At 46.6% G+C, this 27,680-nt stretch overlaps 1 protein-coding gene across 2 annotated transcripts in view; it reads left to right on the forward strand.

Annotated features, from left to right (window-relative positions):
• The first annotated feature begins 600 nt into the window (after positions 1-600).
• Positions 601-27,680, forward strand: part of NPAS2 (neuronal PAS domain protein 2) — a 108,148-nt gene continuing 81,068 nt past the window's right edge. The window contains exon 1 of one of the 2 annotated variants that reach the window (XM_069770092.1): positions 601-2,312. In XM_069770092.1, coding sequence (XP_069626193.1) covers positions 1,723-2,312 — 590 coding nt within the window. In that variant the 5' untranslated portion in view covers positions 601-1,722. The remainder of the gene's footprint in view (positions 2,313-27,680) is intronic. The other variant, XM_069770091.1, reaches the window with a different exon arrangement.

A 27,680-nucleotide genomic window follows, 5' to 3' on the forward strand; every position in this document is an offset into this window, starting at 1 on the left:
CAGCGCTGCCAGGCCCTTCTGGTGGGGACAGAGCTTGCACCAGTTAAGGGGCTTTTCCCTCCCCAGCAAATCCCTCCTCCGAACAAAAAAATTTAAAAAAGCAACTCTCCTAAAAAGCAAATACTGTATCCCAAGGGGAGAGCCCTTCTGCGGGTGGAAGGGGTCCCTACTCCAGGTCTTTCCTTGGCACAGCCATGGGGGGGTGGACACAGCAGTGCCGGCAAACCCCGGGACCAGAGGCGGAGGGGGGGGACACAGCGGGCAGGGGGCAATACCCGGCGGGGCTTGGCGGGGTGGGGGGGGGATACGAGCGGGCTGAGCCCAAGCCGTGCCCCCGCTGCCCGGCCATTTCTGCCCTCCCCGGGGGTGAAGGGCAAGTCCGGCCCCCGCTGCCTGCCGCCGTCAGAAGTCGCAGGAATGCCCGGCGAGGCGAAAGCAAAGGCTCCGAACCGAGAGCTCCAGCCCACTTCCTTATCTCTCACTGGCCACTTTGCAGGAGGAGTATTAGGCAAAAAAAAAAAAAACCAAAAAAAACCCCAACAACCCAACAAAAAAAAAAATGCAAAGTGGGGAATAAAAGGAATGACCTACTTTGCAACAAGGGAAAAAAAAAAAAGAGCTCTCTGTCAAGGTTTTGCTCTAATTGCCGGTGCGGCGTTGCATAACCAAATCGGGAGCTCCTGCCGGTGCCCGGGGAGACCGGGAACCTGCCCCGGGGCAGCCCGGGGCCGTGCCCCGCTCCGGCTCGGCTCCCGGGACCAGCGCCGGGGGAGCGGGCACGGGCAGGGCCGAGGGTCACCCCGTCCCCGGGTCGGGGACCGAGCGGGGAGGGCGTCCCCAGCCACCCACCCCCCCCCTGCCGAGCGAAGCCGAGCCGGGGTCCCCTCCGGGGCGAGCCGGGAGCCGGCGGCCGGGCAGCCGGGCGCAGCCCTGCCCGGCGGGGACGGCGAGCACCGCGGCCGGCTGGAGTGGCGGGGGGGTCCCGGGGTCGGGCGGTGGGGGCGGCCGCCGGGGCGGCGCGGGGTTGTCGGTGTGGACATATGTAAAGGCGGGCACGCCGTGGGTTTGCTGGAGGCGTTGTGAAACCATCCTTGATAAGGGGCTGGCTTTTTGGTTGAGGGTTGTTTTTTTTTTTAACACCCCCCCCCCGCTTCCCCTTTCGTTCTCTTTCCAGCTTCTCCTTTTCTTGGATCCTCGCCTGTCTCCTCCCACAGAACGAGAGAGAGAGAGAGAAAAAAAGGTCACGTATGTTTGGAAAAATATGTAGGTCAGTGGAACATTCCCTGCACTTGTGCACAGGGAGCCGGGGCGGGAGAGCTCCTCCGCAGCCCTCTCGCTACCCACCGCCCCAGCCCGGCCCTGCCGGAGCCCACCGGCGGGGAGGGGGCAGGCGAGCGCCGGCTTCCCTTTCCTTCCCCCCTGACCCATTTGGCGCACCGGCCTCGGGTTTTGCTCCCCCCCCCCCCCCCCGCAACTCCCCCCCCTCCTCCCCTCTTCCCCGCTCCGCCGCCGGGGAAGGCGAGCGAGCGGCGGAGGAAGCCGGAGCCGCCGCCGCCGCCGCCTCCTCCGGCCGCCGGGGCCGCGGCTGCCCATGGGCGCGGGGCGCGGGGCGCGTCCCCCCAGCGCCGCCGGCTGAGGGCGCGGGGCGGCGGCCCGGCGGCGGCGGCGGCGGCGGCGGCGGGGTTCGGGGCTAGGGGCGGCGATGAAGGGCCGGCGGAGAGGATGCCCCCGCCTCGCCCGCCGGGCTCCAACTTGGCGGAGAACTCTCGGCCCCGCAGCCCCCGCGCCCGCCCTGCCTCTCCCGGCCGCGCGTCCAACTTAATGCCCCAGCGGGAGCCCCAGCCAGCAGCCCCCCCGGCCCCCGGCCTCCTCCCCCCCCCCCCCCCCGCAGCAGCAGCCCGGGCTCCCGGCGGCCTCCCGCTGCCGGCGGAGCCCCTGGCCCCGGCGCGCCTGGGTCCCGCGGCGCCCGGGGCGGCGGCAGCGCGGCATGCGGCGGCCCCGCGCACCATGAGACACGGCACCGGCACCGGCACCGGCACCAGGCAGGAGGCGGGCGGCGTCCCCGGCTCCTCGGCGGCGGCGAAGAGTTTGCCGGTTCCCGAGGCCGGCCTCCCGCGCGGCTGGAGCAGCGGCGGCCGCTGCCGCAGCGGCACCGGCAGGCACCGCAAAACCGGCGGCATCCAGCCCGGCGGCACGGCCACCGGCACCGGCACCGGCGGCTCCCGCGCCCAGGTGGCCACCGCGGACAGCAGCAGCGGCGGCGGCGGCGGCTGGGGCTTCCCCGCCGCGCTCCCGCAGCACCGGCACCCCAGGTAACGCGCGGCCCTGCGGCCCCGGCCCTCCCTCCGCCCCGCGGGGCGCCCACCCGCGACACCCGCGCGGGGTGGGGGGGCGACGACACGACACACACACGCCCGCCCACGCGTGGCCCCCCGCGGCCGCGATGGGGGCCAGCTCCCCCGTCCCACGCACCGCGGGGGTGGCAGATGTGCCCCGGGGTGCGGGGCGGCAGCGCCTCCGCCGCGGGAAAGTTTCCGTGGGGAGCGCGCCCGGTGCGGCGGGTCCGTCCCGGCCGGGCTGGGGAAAAAATCCACTGTCCCCCTCCCCATCTCGTTTCGGTGCGGTTGGCAGTTTCCTGACTTTGGGGGGGGGGGGGGGGGGGGGGTCATTTAGGCTGGACTGCAACAGGGTCTGCGACGCGACCGGGCGGTGTTTGGTCGAGGAGAACTTCCAGTAAGACCAGTGGGATTTTGGAAGGGGCGAAGGCTCCCGGTGGGAGCGGAGGTTGTGTGGTGTGCTGCTGCTGCTGCTGGTGCTGCAGCCCTGCACCGGGCTCCCGCTCGGTTCCCTTCGGCGTGCGGAACCGGGGGGGGACACGACGCGTGAGATCCACGGCTGAGCTGCAGCACAGGACTGCTTTTGGCGAAGAGTTGCGCGGTGGTGTTTTCCTCTGTGGTCACTAGCCTGATCCGTCAATTAACAAGCACGCTCATCCAGAAACTTTCCTCCCTACTCCTTAACTGTCTACAGGATGGCAGTTTACTTTCACTCAAGTGACTCAGAAATAATTAGCGGTTATAAGCGTTACAGCCAGCAGAGGAACTTGAATCTTTTCACGGTGCTAAATCTCTGGAAGGGCTGTGGGGTTCCCTCGGACGGGCACAGCTAACCTGGGCGTTCGGCTCAACAAGTGCCGCCTCTTGAAGTGGAAAATGATCTCTTCCTTACCCCAGTGTGAAATGTTAATTTGTATCCCACCGTGGGTTTAGTCTTTTTTGGCTGTACTAAATAATTAGTCTTCACAGTTTCCAGACCTCGCCAGCTCATCCGCTGATCCGTGTCTGATTGGGAGAGCTGTCGGCTGGTGGAGGGCCCAATCCTGCATACATTTCTGTAGATGAATATGGACGCGGAGCTGCTCTGCAGGGATGGCCTGGAAACAGGAGTGTTTGGAGAACGTAATTGCCAAGCTGTGCGCTGTCTCACTGAACGTGTGAAAACGAGCGTTTTCCAGAACCAGGTATCTGACACCAGGGTGATTCCCCAAGCTGGCGGCACTTCTGTGCCCTGCTCCGAAGCCTGGAGACAGCAGGCTTGCCTAAAATTGCTTTCCCTCCCGAATAAAGGTGCCACCCTGCACGTGTGTAGGATTGAACCCACAGACTGTGCTTTGCAGAATTAACGATTATTGCCCCATTTTCTAGCCTAAAGTATGTGAGAGCACTTGAAGGAGTTGTTGTTTTATCACAGGCAGCAATGTTGTCTACAGTTAAAATTATCTAGTGCTTTCCATTGCAATGCTCTGCTTTCAGGTGCTTATGCATTTGCTAAGCTTAAACCTAGGCTGACATTTTCCAGGTTGAGTGTTTGCTGAAGACAGACTCTCTTCAGGAAGTTTCAGATGAAACGGTTCAGCTGTTTCTGAGAGCGTGGTTAGAGGGAAATGTATTCTTTGGCCACTTATCTGACGAAGATGGTTTAGGTATACATCATCCTGCATTAGGAGACCTTGATCTTTCTTCTTCCGCGAACCTGCGTTTTTTGGCTATGTTGAGAAGCACTTTCATCGAGACTGTTGAATTCTTGTGGCTTTGTGTTTTGGAGCAGGAAAAAGATACTTGGCTGGGGATCAATCTTGTGATGGGGGTGTGCCTTACGTTGAGCCTATGAAAAGCTTCCAGAATTGGTCTCAGTTATCGTTTTGTCACAACGCTCACGTTGCACGCTCTCGGCAGAGGGATGTTGAGGGCTTGACCACCGCACTCACTCGCTGAAGATGCTCTCGGCACAGAGCACGCTGAACACCCCAGCATTGTTAGGAGCTGAGCAACTGCTCATCTTCCTGGGAAGAATGAGAGCACTCCACTTGGTGGCCGAAGGGCTGAGTGGACTTTCCCCCGCGGTTATTCTTCCCAGTTGTTCCTGCTACAGTGAGCACCATAAGGAGGGAGCATTGAAGACTGTCTCGGCTGTGTCTTCGGTGGCAGGGTGCGCCTGCTGATGCAGAGGCAGGGTGGAGAAGGAGGAGGAAGCTGCTTAATTCACAGTGACAAGGAATGGTGGGACTAGAATGGAGAAGAAGAAGTATCGGTGATGGAGGCATGGGGAAAGTGAAGAGCAGGGACCTCGAATTAAGTCAGAGGACTTGGTGGGGTCATAGATGACAAAGCTTGGGAACAAGGTGCAGGGAACTGGAGATAGAGATGGAAAACCCAGATCAAGAGAAGTAATGGTGGGCAGAAAAAGGTGATGAGAGACTTGCGGTGGACAGGGACAGGAGATGTGAACGTGCAAAAGCTGTGGTTTCCAGTCTTTCAATGATCGGGTCACGGTACTACTCCTTTTTCATCCTTCTCGTCTTCCTCCTCACTGCCTACTGTGTTCTTCAGCCCTTGTCTCTGCTTCTTCACCCCTTCCCTGGTTCCCTCACAGAAATTGTTGCCGTCTCCTTGCCCTGAGGAGCAACTGTTGTTGCTCCAGTCGTGGACCTCGGACCTGGAGAGGAGCTATTTCCATTGTGGAGCCCAGGCTCTGGAGCTGCCCTGAGCCCATGTGCTTGTTCTCCTCCTTATCCTGTACCCCACCATCGGGCAGCACCCCAAGGAGCAGGACCTGGCACCAGGGCCGGTCTCAGGCCTCCGCCGCCGTGTCTGCCCACCTTCTTCTAGCACTGGGTTTGCCATGGACAGGGCAGTAACTTTGTATGCCCCAGTTAAGCCTGACACTAGATTTTTATGCTGCGGACCTGAAGGACTCAATCCAGTTGGTGACTGCTGCAGTAGGCTGGGGTGGGTTTTCCGCCTTTTAAAGGAAGAATTTATAGCTCCGTGTATTAACAATACATCAAAACACTGAAGCCCCATGGAAAAAAATAGTATGTAATCATGTAACTGACGTTATATTGTAATACATTCATTTAAGGTAGGAAAATTAAGATCAACAACTGATGGTTTTGATCTGTGGCTCTAGCATTCTTTAAGGATAGGACATTTTGCACTGCAAATGTAACAGTTTAAATAACCATTGGCTCCATTCAACCATAAGTTTTGAGCAATCGGATTGTTTACATCACTACAATTGATGATTGGCAAATATCATACTCTTGAAAATGACAGTCAAATATGTATTTTATGTGTATTTAGTTGTTTTTCTTTCTTTCTAAGCTGAATTTAAGTAACTTCCATTTGTGTTTATAATTTTGCTTTCAGGCTCTTAGGGCAGATGCACTTGAGTTGCGGATTTTGTAAAGGGATCATTATCTGTATAAAAAAGTCATTTTCCTAGATTTGGCTTAGCTTTCCATTGATCCTTGATCTTATTAAAACTTGTTCTTGAAAAACTGGGCTGAGGCCATTCAAATATTTGTATTTTAGCTAATTTAATTCAGTCAGAAATCAGCATCGGCTGATAGATGGACTTTTTCTTCATGAGACTGATTACTGAAGTTTGAAAAGGAAACACCATGTAATAGCATTTAAGCAGAATGCATAGATGGTGGTGGATTTGTTTATGTAGTGCTGCTTTTGGTATTTCACATTTTTTGGGGGAGGGACTAAAGCCATTACTCTCTGTTGTGACCTGCTATGGACCACACAGGATATATATACCAGTATATCACCAGCTGAATTCAGAAATACAAGAGTTGCAGGGCAGGAAGGGCAAGGGGGTGAGAAGGGATGTGGTCCTGTAGGCTCGTGCTCTGAGTAAGCAGCTCAGGAACTGCAGGCATGGCTTACTCACTGCATTTATCTTGCGGTGGCTCAGGGATGTCGGCAGATTAGATTGAGGGATTTTGGGGCACGGCTTTCTTGGCTTTGTACATGTAAATTCAATGTACATTTTGGGAGCAGAGAGGAAGGTACTGGTTTTTTATGCTTCTCTTCCTGTGTCTCTTCCCCCTGAAGGCAAACCATGAAGCACAACTCAGTGCAACCAAAATATTGTGTTTAATTACAATTTGGTAAAAACATTTCTGTTCCTTTATCCAAGGACCATCTCGCATGCTGCCTGCCACGTTTGGGAGGAGCAGTCTGATGCACCCCCAATGCTAGTTTTAATCCTGCTTCAGTCTGAAAATTCACCTGTGGCTTCAGAAAAATAAAACTGTCACAAAAGTTGGGTCACTGGTGAGCTTGGACCTTTGTCGCTAGGAAAGAGTATTGCCACACGCTTTGCCCGGTACCCTGTCAGTACCTGCCTGCTCTTCCCTGTCCTCTCCTTTGCCTGCGAGCTCTCTGAGGTAACGCCATCTCTTTCTTCTGTGCCTGTGCAGCAGGTAGCATGCCCAGAGCTCCAAGATACTCCAAAAATGAGCATGTAAATGGTGGGAACAGGGAGATTGTCTCACCTTCTCCTGCTTGGGCAGAAGTCTGTGTAAAACAGCTGGTCTTTCTCTGGCCTGATTATGACAGAAGGTGTTTTTCAGCTGTTTTACCCCTGTTCTTAGGGACCTGTGCATAAAATAGAAGATTTCTAGCCAAGTGAAATGATGATATGGGAAAAAAATCTAAAGGATGTGTATGCGCATTTGAGATCAGAATGGAAATTTGGAAGTTCAGGTATGAAACCTCTGTAATTTCAAAACGTACAAGAAGTGCTAGCATGACAGAGCATCATCTACTGGGACATTTCAATCACCCTTTCTCTTTGCGTATCTTCATGTCCGATGCATGTAATATGCATGTCAGGTTGAAAGTTAATGGAAGAAAGTATATGTATGATACGTGAGGATATGTATAATCGTAGAAATTCATTGCTACAGGTCACTGAAGGTGCAGAAGCTTAGATAAAATCTCCCAGGGACAACTCAAAAAAAAAAAAAATCAATGCAATGGTCAGATGTGAGTTTAGAAAAGTAATAAAGGCAAATAGAACATTAGGCATTATTTTTAAAAAGATGGGAAACAATAAAAAGAGTCCCATTATTTCACTGTCTAAGCAATGGTGTGCCCACATCTTCAGCATCGTGTGTTGTTGATCCCCCCGCCTCAAAGGTGTATAATGGCGAGGGAGGAGATTCAGAGGAAGGCAGCAAAGGTGATCAGAGGAACAGCGCGGCTCCTGCCTGAGGAGTGGCAACGCTGATAAAGCGATGCCACGGAAATCTGTAAAATTATGCCAAGCATGGAGAAGGCATACACAGCGACAGCAGCGGAGGGCATCGGGTGAAGCAGGGAGTTGAGGGGATGGAAACAAAAGGAGGTGGCTCTTCACGTGGCGCGGTCGGGCTGCCGAGCTCCTCACCACAGGATGTGGATGCTGAGAGGTTACATCAGCTAATGAGGTGACTGGATGAGTTCATGGAAGAGAAATCCATCAAGGGCTATTAAATACAAAACCACTGCCTCTGGCTTAGGAGGTTTGGAGCTGCAAATTCTTGGAAGCTTGGTGAGTATCCTGAGGAAATACCACCATTAGTTTGCCTTGCTCTTCTACTCGCCCCTCGGCACCCGCGTCTGGCCAAGGCTGAGCGGGGCTGCCGAGCCCAGTGGTCCCCCAGCGTCTGCTCTGCGAAATGAACTGGGCCAGCGCCCGGCCCCACTATGCCCCCGAGGCCGAGGGGCTGCTGGTGCCTTGTACCTTCAGTGCCGTGGAAAGAGCTGGTTGGAAGAAGCTGGTCGAAGAGCTCCAAAGCAGAGCCGGGGCGCGAGCTAGAATGCCGGCGGTGCTGCAGAAAGCGGGGTACGGCGCTCCAGCTCGCTCCCCGGCGTCCTCTCGTTGAGCTGTGGCGAGGATAGACAGCCTTATCTTCTTGGGTTCAAGTAGGTTCGGAAAGCAATTATATTCACGGAAGCAATCCCACCAAGAGGCGTTGAATACCAAGGCACAATGCCTGGCTGAAAAAGTCTCTGCTGGGAGACTGTAATATTGGTACACGCCTGCCCCGCTCACGCAGGCTTCCCCAGCCTTTGCTGCTGCCCGGTGCCGGGGAGGGGATTTGGGGCAAGGGGCTCATCTTCCCTGACCTGGTGTTCCTGTAGTTACAGCTTTATCCGTCTGTACGAGACCAGGCTTTGAAATTCTGAACTGAGGATGTGAGGATGCACTGGAAATTAATTTTCTTCAGCTATCCGCTGCACTTAAGCGCTGCGTAAAACAATAATGTCGTGTTGACTGCTGTTTACCAAACCAGACAATTTGCTTAATCAGCTGAAAGGCAGATTTTAAAGCCCTGGCTTGCACTTACCACGGCTGTGCTAAACCAAAGGCTGTGTATTGCTGTTCACTTAAGCAACGGCCAAAGCACAATGTATTCAAATGCAGCACATGCTGATGATATTTGCTGGCTTTTAGATGAGAGCTGTTGCTATTAAAACAACAGCAACAATCCCAAACTCGGCAACGTCTCAGTCCTTCTGATTGTTCCTTAAATTTTCTAGACGCTAACTGATACAGAAACTCCAGTGCAGCACTTAATGGAGCTCACAACTGCCTAGCTGTATATTTTTGGGCTACCTTATGTAATAAAATGGCAGGCCCTTACACTGCCTGCGTGAGCGAGGTTGCATAAGCAGCCTGGGGAAACAACCGGAGCTCCAAGAGCCCTCCTGAATCCTGCACGTCTTGTTTGATCTCATTTAACATTATTTAATAAGCAATATTAACCACCGCCCCCCTGCCCCCCCCCCCCCGCCCCCCCGAGTTATCTCGGAGCAGTGATACTGATTTAATTTCACGCACAGACCTCACTTTTTAGAGAAGTCATCAAAGTTTTCAGTCAATTGAGCAGTCTGATGTCCGGGTAGCCTTGAATTTTCTGTAATCAGCACTCAATCCAGTTAAAAATAAAAACACATTAAAAACAAAACCTTGAACAGGAAAATACTTGGTTTTCATTCCCAGTTCTAATTTGGTAGCCATTCTTAAAGTTCATTACTATGGTTTGTTCTATCTTGGGATAAACAATTTATTATTCAAGCAGCTTTTTTTTTTTTCCTTTAAAAATAGGCAATACTGTTCAATCATTGGGAAGAAAACCAGCATGAGAAAATCATAATCAACTCTAACAGGCTTACAGATGGCAATGAATTTCTTTAAGCATAATTTTAGCCCTGCAAACAATAATAATTGAGTTTGATTATTTATTATCATTTTGTCATTGATGAGCAGACCAGACTGTTTTTCTCTTGATTCCGTCTGTTAGGTGTGTCAAATTTTTAAGCTGGAAAGCAATTTTAGTAAGGCAGCTCCCACCTGTAATCTCTAAATCAACAGGTGGATGTAATCGTGCAAAACCTGAGAATTACTGGTTATTACTGGAATTATCTGATTGAGTCAGTGGCTGAATGCATCCCACTTTGAGCATGTCCTAGGCTTATTGGTTTGGGTGGGACACCTCTCATTAATATGTCATGGAGAATTGACATGCTATTTCCCATATTATGGGTAAGAATGGTATGCTTGCAAAATCTTGTTAATAATAAATATTATTGCTGCATGCAACGTGATCAGCTGGAGATGGGATGTTTTTCTGCTATTCCTAGTTCTCATACAAAATATCTGCCTTGGTGTTTTTATTGGTACTGCTACAGATTTTACTTGCAGTATTTTGTCTGTTCCTCGTTTTGACCTCTGAAACAGTAAAAGGTTTTAAATTGGAGGCTTTGCATTAGACATACGCACATTCCAGTTACACTTCCAGTGAGAGTTCCTCTAATTTATGATTTATAAAGGGTAAAACAGCTGTATGATTTCTACATGGACCATTAAGGCCACTACTCAGTTAGGCAGAATCTTCCTCCTGTTCATCAGATGAGCATCGAGTTTTTTTAGTTTGCTTTATCTTTGGTTACCAAGCTAAGAAGAGTATTTTACTCTCTGTTCTACTTACCTTATGCTTCCTTTTCAATATATTAATTTCAATATATTAAACCAGCCTAATCAAACAATAGTTCTGTGAACCAGATGGGTGCACTTCCAACAATTTCAGCAAGAGCAATACTGATAAAAAATAAATAGGTCACTCATATTCACTCTTGTATTTATGTTTTTTTATAAGGACTGAAGAATCTTGCTTGTTTTCTGGGCTGTCACTGAAGTCAATGGAAACTTTGCTGGAATAATTCTGGACATTTAATTTGATTGTTTGCAAGGTGGCACGAGTCAGTTTTTTCATCTTTTTTTCTTTCTTTCCCGCACAAAGGACCTTATTGTCAGCTGATGCACAGCGATGTAACTCAGCTGGTTGTAGCAATTACATTCATACTGCCTGGCCCCTAATATCCATATTTCTTCAAAAATACATCGTCTTTTTCAACAACAGAATATCTTGCTATATCTTGCTGTTATTGAAGTGTAAGAAATAAAGCTGCATTTGGTGCCTATCTGCTGTCCTCATTAAGGCAAAACTCCCACTGAAATCAAGGAGAGTTTGGCTGACAAAGAATTACTGGCTTGAGCTTCTGAAAGGTCTAAACTTTCTCTGTCACTTTTTGGGTTTGAGTTTTGTTTTTGTTTGTTTTTTATTTGGTTGGGTTTTTTAAATTTTATTTTATTTTTTATCTCGCCTTATATTTTAACTGCTCCCTCTCCTTCTTTTGTATTCATAGTTTTGAATCTTTAGCTTCCTTCACTAGTATCTTTTTTGTTTTTACTTCAGTCAAGCCTTAGGCCCTTGTACTCCTCACCTTGCCCTTTCCTCCTTTCTTCTCTCCTCTTACTGTCTCGCTCTCTCTTCCAGTTATCCTTCTGTTATCCTCCCCTTCACTGACAGCAGCACTGTAAAAAGTTGATATACATCATGCCTGTTTCCAGGAATTTCATTTAGCTTGTTTAGACCCCTTTTACGTACAGGTACCTATATTCAGGTACTCGCCTTAGGGCGAAGCAGCAGTTTGTAAGATTGGTGATGTAGACAGAGATTTATTTGCACAATATTCATCTCTGTAATCTTTCCTCCTCTTCTGGGTAGGAGCTTCGAAGTTCCTCTGAAGTATTCATGCAGGGTTTCAGCAGTAAATTGAGTTTTGGACTGATAGAATAAATATTTGGCATAGTATTGCAGTCAGAAAAAAATACTTAAGGATTTTGAAGTCTGTGTAGAAGGGGTTTTGTTGAGAGCGACGAAACTGGAAATCTCCAAAGAAATGGGTTTTATTCATAATTCTACTGTGCAATGTTACGAGCTTAGACCACATATATATCATGCTTTTTGTGCATCACCTCTCTGATCCATAAAGTAGGGCAGCTTTACAGAGTATTGTAGGCTGTGATCAATTCTGGGTGCCATTCATAGCCAGGTATCCGAGGGAGGCACGAAGCGGGGGAATCTGGGGTGCTAAATATACCCTTGGCAGAAAGAGGAGCCACGGCGAAGGCTTTTTTTGGGCGTTGATCCATCTCGGTGGTTAGGATACATTAGGCAGTACCTTGTCACCGCAGGCACTTTGCTTCCAGCTGTGCAGCACCTGATGGCGTTGGAGCTTTCCCTGGATGTCCTGGCTCCGTTGGTGACCTGCACAATTGCTCGGTTCCCCCCTGCTACCTCTTAATCATTTGCATTTTTCAGATGGAAAGCTTTTTGAAAGTGCCAAGTATTGTTATTTTCTTGCAAGTTTGACAGAAATTCGAGTTCTTTTCCAGAAGACCTAATTCATGCTTTTGAAATAAATAGTAGGTGTATGGCTTCTTAATGTACAGCGTAGCCTTTCAAACTAATGTCGTCGGCTTACTGTTTTTTAGCATCTGGATCCCTGCAGATATACTTCTTGAGTAAAAGGCATAACACTAAACTTGCTTATTCTCCCTTAAATAAGCAAACACATTTTCTCTTATTGTAATGGTTACAAATAATTTTTCATGGTGTCCAATTGCCTGTTACTCCAGCAAACCTAAAATGTATCAAAAACTACAGGCTATATATAGAGAAAGTAATTCCAGTTAAAAAGGCATTTCTTCTTCTTTAACGCTATTTCTATTTGATTTTCTCAAAACCCTCCTCTTCCAAAGAACAATTTAAACCACATCTGAACGATAGATTTATTGTTGTCGACTGAATGAGAAATTTGATAAAGATAGCTTTTCGATTTCCATTAAAAATAGATTACTTTTCAGAGGACTGGAGGATATAAGTGCAATTTTTAACTTTGAATTTCACATTTCGCTTGCCCGGTCTATAATATATATATTTTGAAAGTCCTAATTGGCATCAGACTTGGCATATTTCTCTGCATATTTTTTCTCAGTGTGAAACTATTAGAGGGTCATTGCGCTGGTTAATGAAAGAGGGCTGACATTCTTTGTAAGTCGTGAGTATTTAAATATTCTTCTATGCAAATTTTGCCTTTTCATGAAAAAATGTTTAAAGAGACATCTTAAAAAGATTTCCTTAGAGGTGTTGAAAAATGCAGGTTACATTCATTCAAAATCTAGATATCCAGTGGTGGGAGGTGATGACACATTTCAAATTTGCTACTGTATAATTAAGAGGGGATTCCATGTAGGAGATGTAAGCATAAAAATTGGGTATGGCTCTTCACAATGCTGCTAGTTTTGCAGCTGAATTCCTCAGTACTTTTCTTAGAGTGTATAATCAGTTATGCTTGTGCTGATTTAATCAATTATTCTTGTGCACAAACAAACAAACACAAACAAAACCCAGCTAATTTCAGACTGTCTTTGAAACATCAGAACTGGAGATTTCACTTACAATGAAAGAAATATTATTTTCAAGCCTCTAGAATGATTTTAAAAATGGCAAAGATATATTTGGGAACTCTCATACTTTTGGGTACCGGCAGCTGTGTATCCTTATGCAAAAGTGGATTTGGCTGAAAGACCAATTCATAAATATTGTATCTGAAGATTGCAGCAAGCTTTCATATTTGCAAGAGATAATGTAAAATGTGCAACATTTTTTTCTTCACTCTGAGAAGTTTCAGCTTAAACAGCTCAGTCTCCCAAATCTAATGAATAATAGCCAACGAACAAAAGTATCCATGGCTTCTTGAATCGGGGGGGCTGGAGACCGTTCTGTCTGCGGAGGAGGAAAGGTCAGCCCGCTGTGGTCAGCCTGAAAACCCTCCCGCGTACTGCCAAGCTGTGAAGCGGCTGGGAGGCGGGAGATGTCAATAAATAACTTGACTCCTGCACTCCGTGACTTCCCATCTCGCGGTCTAGGAGCTTCCAGGCAAGCAACAGACTGCTCCTAGTTGCGTTGCTTGGCGAGACCAAGCGGGAGATGGGGGAACCTCTCGTTTCTCTGTTAGAAAAAAAAAATCTCTTTTTTTTTCCCTTTTTTTATAGACCTCCTCCACCTTGATCTGCTGTTTGGGGAAGTGAGGGGTGTAGTGGGGGAGGTAAGACTTATCTTTGATCTGATGGCTCCTTTCATTCTGGGCTGCTCTCCAGGAAGAACTTTTCCCCCTTGGGGACGCAGCATTTTTCATGGCAGAGGCTCTGCGAGCGAGAGCGCGGTGGAAGATCCTGAGCTCGCCTGACGCGCGCTTGACATTTTAGCGCAGATTCGGCAAAGCAGCTTTATTCAGGTAAACACTTAGGCACATGCTTTTCATTACACATTTGCTCAGAATTTCATCCGAGTTTCTCCCCTGGATATGGAAAGACTTAAGCACATATTTAAGGGCTGAGTAGGTCCCCGCTCTGACTCACGTATAGCGCAGCGAGGATGGGTTGGATGGGAAGGGAGCCATCATCGCGGCAGCTGAGGAGTGGGACGTACCGTCCGAAAATCCGCACGCGGCAAAGGGGCCGTGTTCTTCTGGGAGGCAGCTTTTTATCTGTGTATGGCCCCGAGAACAGGAGCGGGCCTGGACTTTTTAGTTCCATCTGCCCATCCGTTCTTCTGTTTCTCTTCATTTTGAAGGACTCTGCGTAGGGTTTGGATGGTCTGAAGTAGGTTTATAATTAAAATTTGTCTGTTCTGCAGCCTCATGTTTGGCAGTTTTAAGACTTACCCATCCGGCACCCCAAAAAGAGGACGGTGTTCTTTTGCAGAATACTTTGGGCAATCTGTATGTAAAGGCGGTGCTGTATGCTAAGTCCTCTGAGGATTACTCAGACCGCATCAGCCACGGAAGGCTTCTGAAAATTATTAAGTATTTGTCAGCAGTGAACACATACCCAAACCTTTTGGCTCTTTCTAACTACTTTATTCATGAAAAACGTTGGTTCGCAGTTTTGCCTGCAAAACTTAAACTGATTCAGGCACTGATGTAACCTTTTTTGCTTCTTTTGAGGACCTGAATTATGAATCTAGATTAATTGTTTTGCAACACAGAGAAGGAAGGAGAAAGGCACTGCAGAGTGAGCTCGGAAATGCTTCTGCAGGAAGGTCATTTTGGCGAGCCAGGTCTTGTCTGCTGTTAAAGGTCTTTGCTGACAATAATACATGTAAGGGCACAGTGGTAACTTTCTCCAGCAGATATATATTGTATGCAGTTACTTTACTGGCAAAACTAAACTGTTTCCCCAAACAGAATGAGCTACCCCAGCAAAAAGGTGTTTGGGGGGAGTATAGTAGAGTCAGCACAAAGATGTTTCCAACATAGGGTTCACTGAAGGTTTTTCCACATTCCTCACTGGCAATGCCACCCAAAATTTGCAATATGGACTACACCTAAATAGAATATGGATAATGGGTTCCAAAACTTCATCTGATGAATAGCTTTAATTGTTGCATTTCTTCTTGCACTTTAAGCAGGAGTCTGGCTACAATGGAGGTCGCATGTTTTTCAGGGATTGTAAGGTAGGAAGTGGCTCACTTCAGGCCAGCCTTTTTTTTCTGCATTTTAATCTGGAGTTAATAACTTTTTGGATGTTTCTCCCTAGTCTTGTTTCCCAGGTAGTCTACAGGTTTCTTTTGGAGAAGTTTGTTTGATGTGAAACTCCTCTCCCTCTGCCAGAGCGCGACAGCTCTTGCAAGACAATTGTCTTAAAGAGCAAAGCAATAACTGGGGAGTCATGAGACACATCTGGCGTGAGCTCAGGCAGCACTGCCCCCATAGCGTATTCTTCCATTTAAGACTGTTTCTCCATTGCTTTATCAAATCTTACCCATTTTTGCTAAAGCCATAGTTGCGAGACTGCTTTAATCCATGTAAGTCTCTGCTGCTACCGCAAAGGATGATCCTGCCTTACTTCCAACTCTGGACACTCGTTTCTGTTATTTCCCTTGTCCTGGACCAGTGGGCCAGAGAAGGAAGCTGATCTTGCTGAAATTTAACTTTTTCTGTGCATGGATGGGTTAATTTTCACCTGTTGTGTTTTCTTAAGCTGGTTCACTGTGCAGCCACACAAACGGTGGTGGTGAGGGGGTCACAGGAGGAAAGTGGGATTTCTTTTGGAGCCAGGGTGCATTTAAGCCACTTTACAGTGTCTGCTGAACATTTTCCAGGACATGCAAGTGTCCTGGAGGAGAAGAGAAGTGGGGCTGGGGTTTGTCCTGAGGGGAGCTGGCAAGTGAAGAAATGGCAGCGAGGCTGAGATTGACTTAGGGAAGTTGTACAAGTCGGGCAAGGAAATAGTGAGCTGGGGAGAAGAATGGACCAGCAGGAGAGGGAACACAGAGAGTGCATGGAGTAGAAAATGATGACCAGTGGGAGAAGGAACATGGACAGGGGATGAGGGGCAAGGGAGACAAGGAAATTTGAGCTGCAATCCATGGCAGTGGGGAGAAAGGAGAGAGGAGGGATGGCAAAAGAGCCGCTAGTACAAGCTTGGGTGAGGAGGGGGTGCTGGAAAAAGAGAGTGTCAGGAAGGGAGCGAGCATGGAGCTGAGCCTGGGAGAGGGAGATCAGGATGGCAACACGGGTGCAGTGCAGTAGGGAGAAAGAGGTTGGAGGAGAAGCCAAGGAGGTCTTTGGGCTGAGCAAAGTCTGAAAGCGGGGTTGGAAAGCAGGGGGTGATGCTCAGAGTTGCTTGGGAAGTACCTGGGACTTGGAAAGCCAGAAATAAAGATGAGCACATGCTCATCCTCCAGTGTGGGGCTGAGCAAGGAGTCTGAGGTACAGAAGGAGCTGTCAGGCTGGAGGTCGAGGGGACAGGCAGGGGCTGCTCGCTCACGCAGGCACCTGGGACGGGAGCCCGGTGCTGGCAAACTCGGTGCTCCTCTGCTGCCTCAAAGCCCAGGGGGAGAGCATCTCATCCCTGCCTCTCACTGCTCCCCCTTGTCCCTACCTACAGCCGGACCCTGGGTAGCTGAAGTGACTGGAAGGCTGCTGATATTTTGGAAGTGTCACAACAATGCCAAGGAATGAGGTTTTCCATTTTTTGGGAGACCTAGCAAAGTCACACACTCACAGAAACTGCATTAAATGCAGTCGAGCACTCAAAAATTAGGAAATAGTATAATTAAGTCTGCCTGTGTAATTTTAATTTATTCACTTCCTACATATTCATTATGATTCAGTACTTAATGATTTAATGATCACACTACGATCAAATAATTTTTTTGTTTTGTTGTTGCCGGTCATTTTAAGTCAGGTTAATTCACTGGCGGTTCCCAATCAGTTCACCGAGTCACTGCACAACTACTGGTGTAAGCTGGGGGGACATGGGAAGGATGTGACTGCTTTTGTGCCAGTAGCCTGGCCCAAACCAGTTCTGAAATGACAACATTAACCTCCATGTAGTAGGGTAATGACTTCAGTTCTATTAAATGTTGGCAAATCCGGGCAGATTTTTAAATGGGGATATCCTTGTTGCAAAGAGCCCACTGACCTGCAGAGCAAGGACTAACCTTTCTCAAGAACGTATCATCTCTACTTCTTCACTCTTTTGGCTGAAATCAGGAATAATTATAATTCTAAGGCAGACACCAAACTGCAAACTTTCAACCCAAGTGGTTTGATGATGGAAATGTTCTGTGTAACCAAGAAAGGTTCTCGTAACTGGAAGAACCACGCAAGGCTTCCTGGCAGGTGCTGTCCCCAGACTGCTCCCTACAAAAGGCAAGAGCTGAGGCAGGTCCAGTGAGGCTAGTCCTGAATAAAATTGATATTTCCTGCAGCCAAATAGATGAGTCTTAATAAAACCCTGAAGACTTCAGACTTTCTCCTTGATCATTCTGCGAAGCTGTAGGTGCGTTTACTGAGCAAAGCTTTTCTTAGAGGAGCTCCTCCATTTTCTCTTAAAATTATTGTTTCTTTAACTTCGGGTCAGAGGAAAAATGGAAGAACGAAGCTGCTTTGTATCTCTACTGGCTACGAGTGGTCATGTACAAAAACAGGGCTAAAAGGTGGTATTTTATGCACAACACAGCTAAGGGCAGTGAGTACCTACCGCAGGTAGGGAGTGGACACCGTCAACGGCTGCCACCACTAGTTCAATTATTTTAGCTGCTAACAGGCCCAAAAGATAAGTTGAAAGAACAAGATGAGCACAACACAAAGGTATTTCTGGGTCATGGCCAGTTCCTTTATATCCCCTGTGCCGCAGGGGATATATGGATATATGGATATATGACAGGGGAGACGGCGCATGGTGGCTGGCTGAGCTTTCCAAGCCGGGGCATTCCCAACGACTGGCTGCTGGGTTCAGATCTACTTTGCGCGAGGCAAGCAGTGACAAGCACATTTAGGATGACGTTCTGACTCCTTTGAACTTCAATGTGACAAAAATTTTGCCTTTATGACCCAGAGGTTTGGGGCTGCACTGAGGCCATTACATGCTGTTTCCTGTTCTGTTCACCATTTTCTGCCACTTTGACTCAACACCCATCATTTTGGGGCCTCTTTATCTGTTTTAAAAAGGGGGGCTTCATGGTTCAGCAAGCTTGAGGTAGGTCAAAGGGGACAAAAAAATGCATTTTCTTTAGTTGCAAAGTATTTACCTGGAAACTTTGTTTCTAGTAAGTTCTACAGCTAAAAAGCTAGTTTAAAAGACTAAATTTGACATAGAATTTGTAATTTGTATTTGAAATGTACATAATTGAGAAATAATAAATACTGAGCCCACAGTCCTACTTTCTTGTTTGTTTTCGGGTGTTTCTGCTGCTAAGATATCTGTTTTGGTATGGTTAAATCAGCCTTTTGAGATTTTAAATTAAAAATTCTAACTTACTTAAATAGACTAATAAAGAATTTTTCTTGCTAATAGCTAAAGTAATTTTTATTACTACCTTAGTGATGTAATTTTCATTTAAAAAAACTGCACTATTTTTATATCTTAGGAAATGTGTTGTTCATGTTCAGAACTATATAAAGCTTCAACAGTTCTTTCTGATATGAATTATTTCAAGATTGTCAGTATGTAACCAAACTCTAGAGATCAAACAGACTTTCTAATTAGTTTTCTGATCTTCTAATTACATCTTTTAGAAGCAGATTGACAGGCATTAATGAAACTTTTTATGTATATTTATAATTTACGCTCTACAAAACCTTGTGCAAAAGGAATTTTATTGTCTATTCATATACTCCTTAAGCTAAGGAAATACAAACTTTAAGGATCTTGCTGTAACAACATTGCTTCTTGCTTGCTGAGCCAGAGTTGTATGTGCTGTTTTGTATTATATCTGAAATTCAACAAGATATTAAAACTTGTGCCTAAGTTTGAAGTTATTTTTACTGTTCAAGTGACTTGATTACTGTCATGCATCAATGTCTTCAGGAGAGTAATAGGTCTTGTTTCTATCATATATTTTTATGCTTTAAGCCTGCAAGTATGCAAAATGTCCTTTAGTTGTGAGCTGTTTAAGAACAAAGCTTTACGCATTTCTTTTCTGCTGTGCAAGGCTGGAAAGCTCTGAAAAGTAGAATTAATGTAAACAGTACGAATAAAAATCTTTGCGATGTCCATACATCACATCCTGTCAGATTGATGCATTAACTTGCTGGATTATGGGCTTCAGTCAGCAAAAAGCAAAGCAAGCTGGTAAATAAAAGTTTGACCTGGTTTTCTATATAATTAAAATAGTCAGTAGATTTAAAAAACTGATGGAAGGCAGTGGACTCTGCTAAAAGAGCAGGCAGAAATTGAAAGCAAATATAAGTTACCTGTTAGATAGCTCTTCAGAAGAGAGAGTCATTCTTTCATTTATCCTGGTATATGGAGACCAAAAGGTCCCCCGTGAACTTTTGAGGGATCCAGTTAACATCTGAAGTCCATCTATTATAGCTACAGTAAATACATTGTTGTCATGGTAATGCAATGATCAAAGTCTGAGGGAAAAACTCCAGCATTTTTATGGTTCATAGTGTGAGATGAAAGGAAGGCTTGACAAGAAATAAAATAGAATTGATAAGCATTTAGTTTAAGTTGATTTTGCAACCTTCCAGAAAGATGTTACGAATTTTAATTTAAAATGAAACAATTTCAATTTAATTATGTGATTTTGTATAGGTATTCTGATATTGTTAATGCTCAGAATAATGCTGTCATTGTTGCCTGGGAGAGGTGGCGGTTTTCCTTCCCCAAATCAGTTTTCTAATTTTGGGGGGCAAAACTGACCCAGTTGGGCCCCTTGCAATGCTGTGCAGGGAGGTCGCTGGGAGCAACTGGGAGGATTCACGGGGAGATCTACCGAGGGATGAAAGTTGGGGTTTCACAACAGACCGCAGCTTATTTAAGTCCACTCTACCCCCGAGTGCACTTAAATGGTGGAGGGCTGGTCCCATTTGCACCCGTAGTCTGGCAAACACCAGCTTGCCAGCCCCTGCGCACTTCTGCCAGTTGCCTTCTGCTATCCGACCAAGTGAGCCTTCTGCAGAAGTCCCTTCAGCTCTCTACATCAGAAAAAAAAAAAGAAAAAAAAGGAGAAGACGGCTATTTCTTTGCCAAATTACGGAGTTGAACCCGCTCACAGAAGGAGCAGGGACCAGCAGTGAGGATGAGCCGGGCAGGAGAGGCAGAAGGGGAGAAAGACCTCCTCTCTTCGGTGGCCATGAGCCATTTGGCTGGCCCACTCTTTGTGGCCTTGAGCGTTCGAGATGCAGAGCTGCTTGCTCACGAAGCAGGTGACGTGCACGTCCCCGAGGAAGTGCAGGGTAGAAGGGTGGCTTGAAATCCTCCCTTCCTCTGCTGCTTCAGTGTCTTTCTTCCTAAGGGCTGTGCTTGGGGCCATCTGTAAGACAGGAATACAAAGCCCCAGCCCCTTCTGCGTTTAGGCAACAAATCTCTCCCTCCGGGTTGTGAATCCTATCCCAGGGTGGCCTGCTTCCCTCATTATCTTGCATGGGACACCTGGTTCCAGTTTCTGATTTCCACTCCAGTAAGGGTTACTTGAACATTGGGTCTGGCTGCACAAAATATTACCCGGCTCAGATCCCTTTCCAGAGGAATCGTCTCCTTTGCCAGCATGCTCACAATGTGTTTCTAGCCCCAGTCTAATATTACTTGCTCACAGTGAATATCTCATTATTCCAGAGCTGTGTCCTTCACTTCAGTGGTGTAGCTTAATGGGGTATACGCATGCATGCCCATAAATCTTGATGGATCAAGCTGTGCAAGCTTTAGTCCCAGCGAAAGGGGATGACTCACCTGATGAAGTGCTCACTAGTCAAAGCAAAAGCTGCACAAAGGAAATCTTAAGTGTTAAAATAATCTTTTGTCAACAGGGACAGATTCTGACCTCCTTAATCACAGTGACTGCATCTTACAAGTAGTCCCAATGAATGAACTGAAACTACTTGCAGAGTAATAAAGTAGCTCTCCTGGGAGAAAAAGGGTACTGGATTCCAGCTATAGGTCATCAACCTCGTGTTAAAGTCTCAGTCCATTTAGTTGATGTCTCATGGCTAATGTTCCATGACAGCCCTTTAATACACAAGAAAACAGCTTAATCTGAGAGACCCCTCCTGGCATGTTATAAATTTCATCAGTATTGAGGGGACCATTGAAATTAAAATTACAAAAAAGATGTGAAATGTCACACGACATGGTGATGATCAAATGCTGAGCACTCTTCTAACTTACTTTCTGGACGCTGGTGTAGGCCCACAGCCTATTGCCCAACAGCCCGAGATAAAGGCATAAATATGGAGGGAAAGGCAAAAAACAAGAGAAAATGCAAAGGAGAAAGTACAAAACCAAAAAGGAAGGTAATAAAGGAGAATTTCACTTCCAAAGTGCTTGATTTTCTGAACAGAACTGATGAGAGTGTGGAAACCACAGGGGTGGTATCCATGCAGGATTAAGACTGCTTTCATTGTATTTTTTAAACATAAGCAGTACAAAAATTGAGTGCGTGTGAGCCATCATGCATAAGACCTGTATAAACACCGTGACTGCTAATCTGCAGCCCTCCCTGGATTTTTAAGAAAATCCTTGCCAGAAAAGGACTGGTGACCTTAATATTCTTTTATTCAGTAGCTCCTGTGTCAAAAAACAATTTAACTTTGCAGACCTAAATGATAAGAAAGTACTTGTCTTGAGGATATTACTGCCTCGCGCAGTTTTCAACCTAAACAAAGTAAATAGAAAAGTAGTTTTGTCTGAATGAGGACTTTATGGTGTGCCCCAGAGGAATTAAAACTCCAGGAAAGGAAATGGAAAAATCTAGAAAATGAAGAAAAACAAGTACTACAATTTAATAGCATGTTTAAAGCATATACTTGTTTTAGAACATGTGCTCAACATCTTCCCTTACTGGGTTTTTAGGATGTACAAGTAAGTACCAGATGATGTATATTACTAAATCACAGTGCAAAGGTCGATACATGTATCCGCAAAACTAGCATTTTTCCTGGACTGCAGCCTGGATATGCAAAAAAAAAAAATTAAAAGAGAACAAGGAAATGAAAGTATTAAATGCACTTTTTTACCTCCAAATAGACTGTAAATCAAGCATACATAAGTTTTCATCAGTCTTAAGGCAGCACTTAGCTGTATAGAATATCAAACATTCAGAGGAAAGACCATCACTTCCGAGATGCACTTACTGTTCTCATTTGTAATTTATCCTGTAAAAATACAGCAGCGGAATGTTAATGCTCTTTGGTAAGATCTTTAAAACTGGAGAAATACTGAAGTCAAAGGGACATGCTCAGTCTGACCGCCTGGTAATTTTTTAAGAATGAACTGAAAGTGATTTCAGAGACTCCTCTTACTCCTGAAGCCTCATCTTGTGCTTTTGCAATTCTGCTCCTGAGTGTTTAATACATTATTTTTCTCTCTGTGTCTGATAGGGCCATCCAAGAACAGGGGAAGCTAAATGTCAGGCCACATGTCTGAAGGAATAATAAAATAAAGGGTCTTTATATAAACAAAGTAAAGTGGGTTTTTTTAAAAGACAAAGATTTCTTTCTTTTCCTTCAGATGATTGCCCTTGTACATTTTTGGAGGGGAAGAGAAGACTTGCTAGCCTAGGTGAAGAGGCTGAGGCCTGAAAGAGGAAAGAAAAGGCGTTTGATTTGTTTAGGAAGGCAAGGAAGGGTGCATGTGAAAAGGCAGTAATGGGGTTTCCTGAGATCCTGGGGAACCAGAGGGAGGGAGAAGGACATTATCCGGAGCCTGGTCCTTTACTATCAGCTGGCACATCTCAAGCAACAAGTATTTGATTGCTTTTGATAACTCTCTTAAAATTGGGTTACTTGTGCCCTAAGGTTCCTGTTTCTCTCTATTGACTACAAAGGCAGTTTTGACAGTTACCGCTGCTGCCAGCATCTGTACTGTAAAGACCTGGAGTTAGGTGAGATGAATCACAAGCCAGATGTATAAAAGTTAGACATCGTTACCTCTAACTTGCTGGTTTGTTAATCCTTACAGGATCCAGTCCTTGCAACCTGCCTGGGTTGGGTGTTGAGATAACAATGATTTTCTTGGGGAAATACAGATTATTTGGTTGGGGGGTGTGTGTGTGGTTGTGTGCATACCTGTCTGTCTGTCTTTTGAACCTGCTGGCCAATTTGTTAAGTTTGAGAGAAAGGTAAATATCTCAAAACTACTGAATTTCTTCAACTTTTCTAACAATAGATACCTGTCCCTGCAGATACCAGAGAACCTACAGAAGAGCTTTCTGTCAGAAACCAGTAGGGCATCAGCTAGTATTGCTTTCACTGCTCACAAAACTTCATTTATTATCTGCAAATGCTTCCTTTTGGATCTGGATTCAGTGGAGGATTAAGTGGCTCACATCTGCAGTGAGTTGTTCCACACCTGTAACATTGCTCTTAGCTTAGGATTTAGGAGTAAGGTGACGTGGACCTGCTTGCTGCTAGTGCTTGCTTACGGCCAGCCCCAGCTGCCAGCCTCTGCCCACAGCCATCCTTGACGTGAGTCCTGCCATGCCTAGGAACACCATGGGTTTGTGCGTTTGGTTTTAAAAGGCAAATATTTTAAAAAGAAAAAGTCAGCAACCAGGGAAGAAAAGAAGTGGGAACAGTATGGAAATTGGGAAAGGTAGATGGGCTTAGGGCCAGGTTTCCTGAATGCATGGTGGTCGCAGTTTTGGCAGATGAAGCATTACAGTCGTGGTTGCTCTGGTGAGGTTTTTGTGCGGTGACTGCACACTTCGTCTCCTCTGGCCACAAAAAGGGAAATCACAAGTGGAAGGGATTACTAATGGGAAATGCTATATTATTTTCATAGGTCTAAGAGATGATGTGAAAAAAGTGAATTGCCAGGGAAAGACAAAATCACGCTGAACACTGCAGCATTTAGACCTGCTCTTGTCTAATTGCTTTTCTAGAGACGTACAAAAAAAAAGCTAGAAGCGTGGTGCTGTTGATTACATCGGTAGGATCCACTGATCTGAGGACTCACACGCGGCCAGCTGGCTTCAGTTTGAATTTTCTGAGGCCAGCCTTGTCTATGGCATGTGAGCTCCGTGCAACAGGAGAGAAAGGCAATCACCATGGAAAGTGAGGAGATAAAGAAACTGCCCGCTGAGCGCCAAGCTTGCTGCTCACAGAGCCGCCGATAAGTATCACAGGTTTTATCTGGAAGGTCCGAGGTCTTCCCCGTCACAGGTTTGTAATTTTTCTCCTCCTCCACTGCTTAACATTTCAGAGCAAGCAGGAGCTGGCTACTCCGCTTGCCCTAGATGAGTCACTCCTCCAGATAAGCCTGACTGACTTCAAAACTCAAGTTACTCTGCGTCGAGTGTAAAACGTTGAGACAGAAAAAAGCAGACTGCAAATGAGGAAATGCTCCTGCCAAATTCTAGTCCCCGTCACATAAAGCCATGTTATTTCATGTGTGAGGTGACGTGCTGTTTTGAACTGACTTCAGCTGATCGTAAAACAAAAATGATGCTGTAATTGTCACATAAAGGCTCCTGACATAGCAGGGGAGAAGACTTCAATCTGTTGCAACCTGTTCTCTTTGAGGAAGAAAAGGTGACTGAGAAAGTGTTATTTGGCACAGAACAGTGAATCAGAAGGAGAAATACAGTCCTCTTTCATTTTTTGGAAGCATTTACACTTGCTAATATGCCACCCAGTGCTCTTAAAAACTCAACTCTTCGTTCCTACCTGGCAGCAAACTGAGAATCTACTTTCCTAGAAACGTGCCAGAAAAATACAGCTTCTTCAGAACAAAAAGTTTCAGTCAAATGCGCAATACAGCAGTTAAAACCACAAATGTTTCACTGACCCACGGGCAGGCTGCTCTCCACATGGGATGTCCCGGCCGGGGAATTCCTGCACAGCCCCAAAGCAGGATGATTGCCTTTGGGCTTTCCCGTATCTACACTTCTAGAAGTACCCAGCCCACTGCTAGAAAGCCAGTTAAGGTGGCAGGCAGAGCTCAAGCAAGATATAAAGGTGCCTATTCAGGCGCTCAGACTTTGGTTGTAACACCTACTTTATCGTTAGGGGGGCTGGGGAGGAAGCAGGGAATGTCGGTGCAGGACCGACAGTGAACCTCCGTAGGAGCCTCCTGCAGCAGAGCAGCACTGCTTTACAGCAGGGCAGTCAGCGCCAGGCAGACACCCGAAGGATATGAGCCAGGGCTTTTTCAGAGGAATTCTCCAATGAGTCAAAAACCGAGTGACATTTATTTGATATTTTTGTAGAGAAGGAAGAGAAAGGGGCTCTATAAAATAGTTGAAAATCTCTTCTATATTCTAAGTATAGCCATAACCAGGCAACAGTATATCATGCTGGATCAGAAGAACTTGCAGGACATCGTAGTAGTAAATTTAGCTCTTCAGTCTCTGCTCTTCCTAATCCTACCCACAGCTATATGGCCTCCACCCAGCCGAGACTAATACCCTCACCACGCATGTCTTAAGCACCCGTCAGTGAGTATAACCCTCTGGACCCAAATGCTAATGGTAAGACGGGCCCAAGTCAGTAAGGCACACCACACTCAAAGCTACTCTCAGCCCTGTACTCCACATAGACCAACTTCTTCTGCTTGGCCTTGGGGTAGAGAAAATTAAAACTAGGATTAACGTTCAGGTTATTGCTAGCAATCACAGGAGCAGGAGAATTCAGTTTATTGCTACAAGAGATCACTGGGATATACTTTAATACTAGATGATGAGAGGAAAACCTGGGTTTATTGTCGACTGAAGCCCAGCTCTTGCAGCTGTAGGTGCAGAGGCTGACAGCCAGCTGTGAAGGAAGGGAGGAGATATTGGGCAACTTTTACACAGTGTTTGTGTTCAGAGATACAGTTAAATTTTAGATGTGGAAATACTGCACGAGCAGAGATATTCCTGGGTTACACAAGGCCGGAAGGCTGGTATGAAGGGAGAGCTGACAGGACCAAATGCCCTAAACTGAATTTTGGCCCCATGAGGGTTGCTGTAGGACAGGTATGGAAGTCTGGGGGTACACGTGGAGTGGGGCTGAGTGGTAAGAATTACAGGGATGGGCAGTTCAGTTTGGTGCTGGATCTTACAACATCTGTAGGGGAAGAGGCAGAAGAGGCAAGAGTGAAACAGTTTACATTTGCTTTTTTAACTGTTAGGAGTCTTCAGGTGGTAATTAAAGATAGGATTAGGCTTAGGGTGGTGGTTACAGTTAAAGACAGGCAGGACTGAGGTGCTCAGTCTGCTGGTAGAGCCAGCAGAGCCTGTTGGGCTGCAGTGAGGGTGAGGGACTTCTGCCGAGAGGTAGCTGTTTTACCGAGTTTTCCTGGCTTCATTTTGGTCAGGGTTAGGGGAAAGAGGATCTGAAGAGTTGAATTAATTTTTGGATTGTGTAAGGCCCAGGGTGGTAGGATGGTAGCAGGTTCCCCCAAGGCACTTAGAGAAGGTCAGTTTTCATTTGGGGTTTAGGAGGGAGTGCAGAAACTGAAGCACCCCGGATTTGCAGCCACAATTAATCCTCAGTCATTGGCTCATTCTTCCCCAGGCCTTGTCTCAGCCCTGCAGATCCGGTCAGAGATGAGACTCCTATCTCGGTCGTATCTCTAAACCTAACTTGCACGTAAAAAGAAGTTCACATGCCCTTCCTCACGGTACAAATAACTACTGCTCGAACTTCAGCCCCAACACCGGCTGCCCTCATCCAGCCCTGCTGAACTTGCAGGGTCTGCCGGTTCACACTCCTGAAGCCACTGCTGCCCACTGCCCCATCCTTTAAGCCTCCCTCTAACGCTAACCCTCACCCTTGCTATACTCCAGCAGCCCTTATCTACTTCAGGGTTATTCACAAGCTCTGCTGGCATTTGTGCTCAGCCCAGCTCAGTGGGCCTACGAGGCTTTCAAACATTGCTCGTAGTCATTCCCAGCGCAACGTGGACACTTGTGCAGGACCCAAGACAAGAAAGAGTTTGTCCCAGCACCTGTGATGTTCCAGCCAGAGCTGTTGTTTCATGGGATTGAGACAATGGCAGAAGACAGACAAGAACCCTAAAAATCTTTACTAATGAGCATGTCACATACAAATATAACAAAACATAGAAAGCTGTAAGCTGCTTGACTCCTGACATCAGTGACTGATGCTCCCGCTTGCTCATTCACTCAGAGGGAACAAGTCACTGACCAGACACTGTTGTCTTCAGCAGCAGAGACGTGGTCTCAAGAAATGGTTCCTCTTTCTGCTTTCTTAATGTGGGCCTACTGCCTTTAGTAGTATTATTCCTAAACTACCTGCATGAGAATCCTCCTTAGCTTCTACACGCACATGGCCAGTGCATGATAGACCTTGACAGAATGTGTATATTTGGCAAGACTGTGAAGCTGTACTTGTTTTCAGGTCACTTTGTCCTGGGTTTTGATACAAAGCTTTTCATATCAACAGCAGTTTCATTTCAGTAAGTTAATAATAGCCCTTGAAAAATCCTATGTATCAGCAAAAAGACTCCCCACAGCTGAAAATCGAATTTAAGAG

This window comes from Haliaeetus albicilla, chromosome 25 (genome assembly GCF_947461875.1).
Source record: "Haliaeetus albicilla chromosome 25, bHalAlb1.1, whole genome shotgun sequence".
NCBI lineage: Eukaryota > Metazoa > Chordata > Aves > Accipitriformes > Accipitridae > Haliaeetus > Haliaeetus albicilla.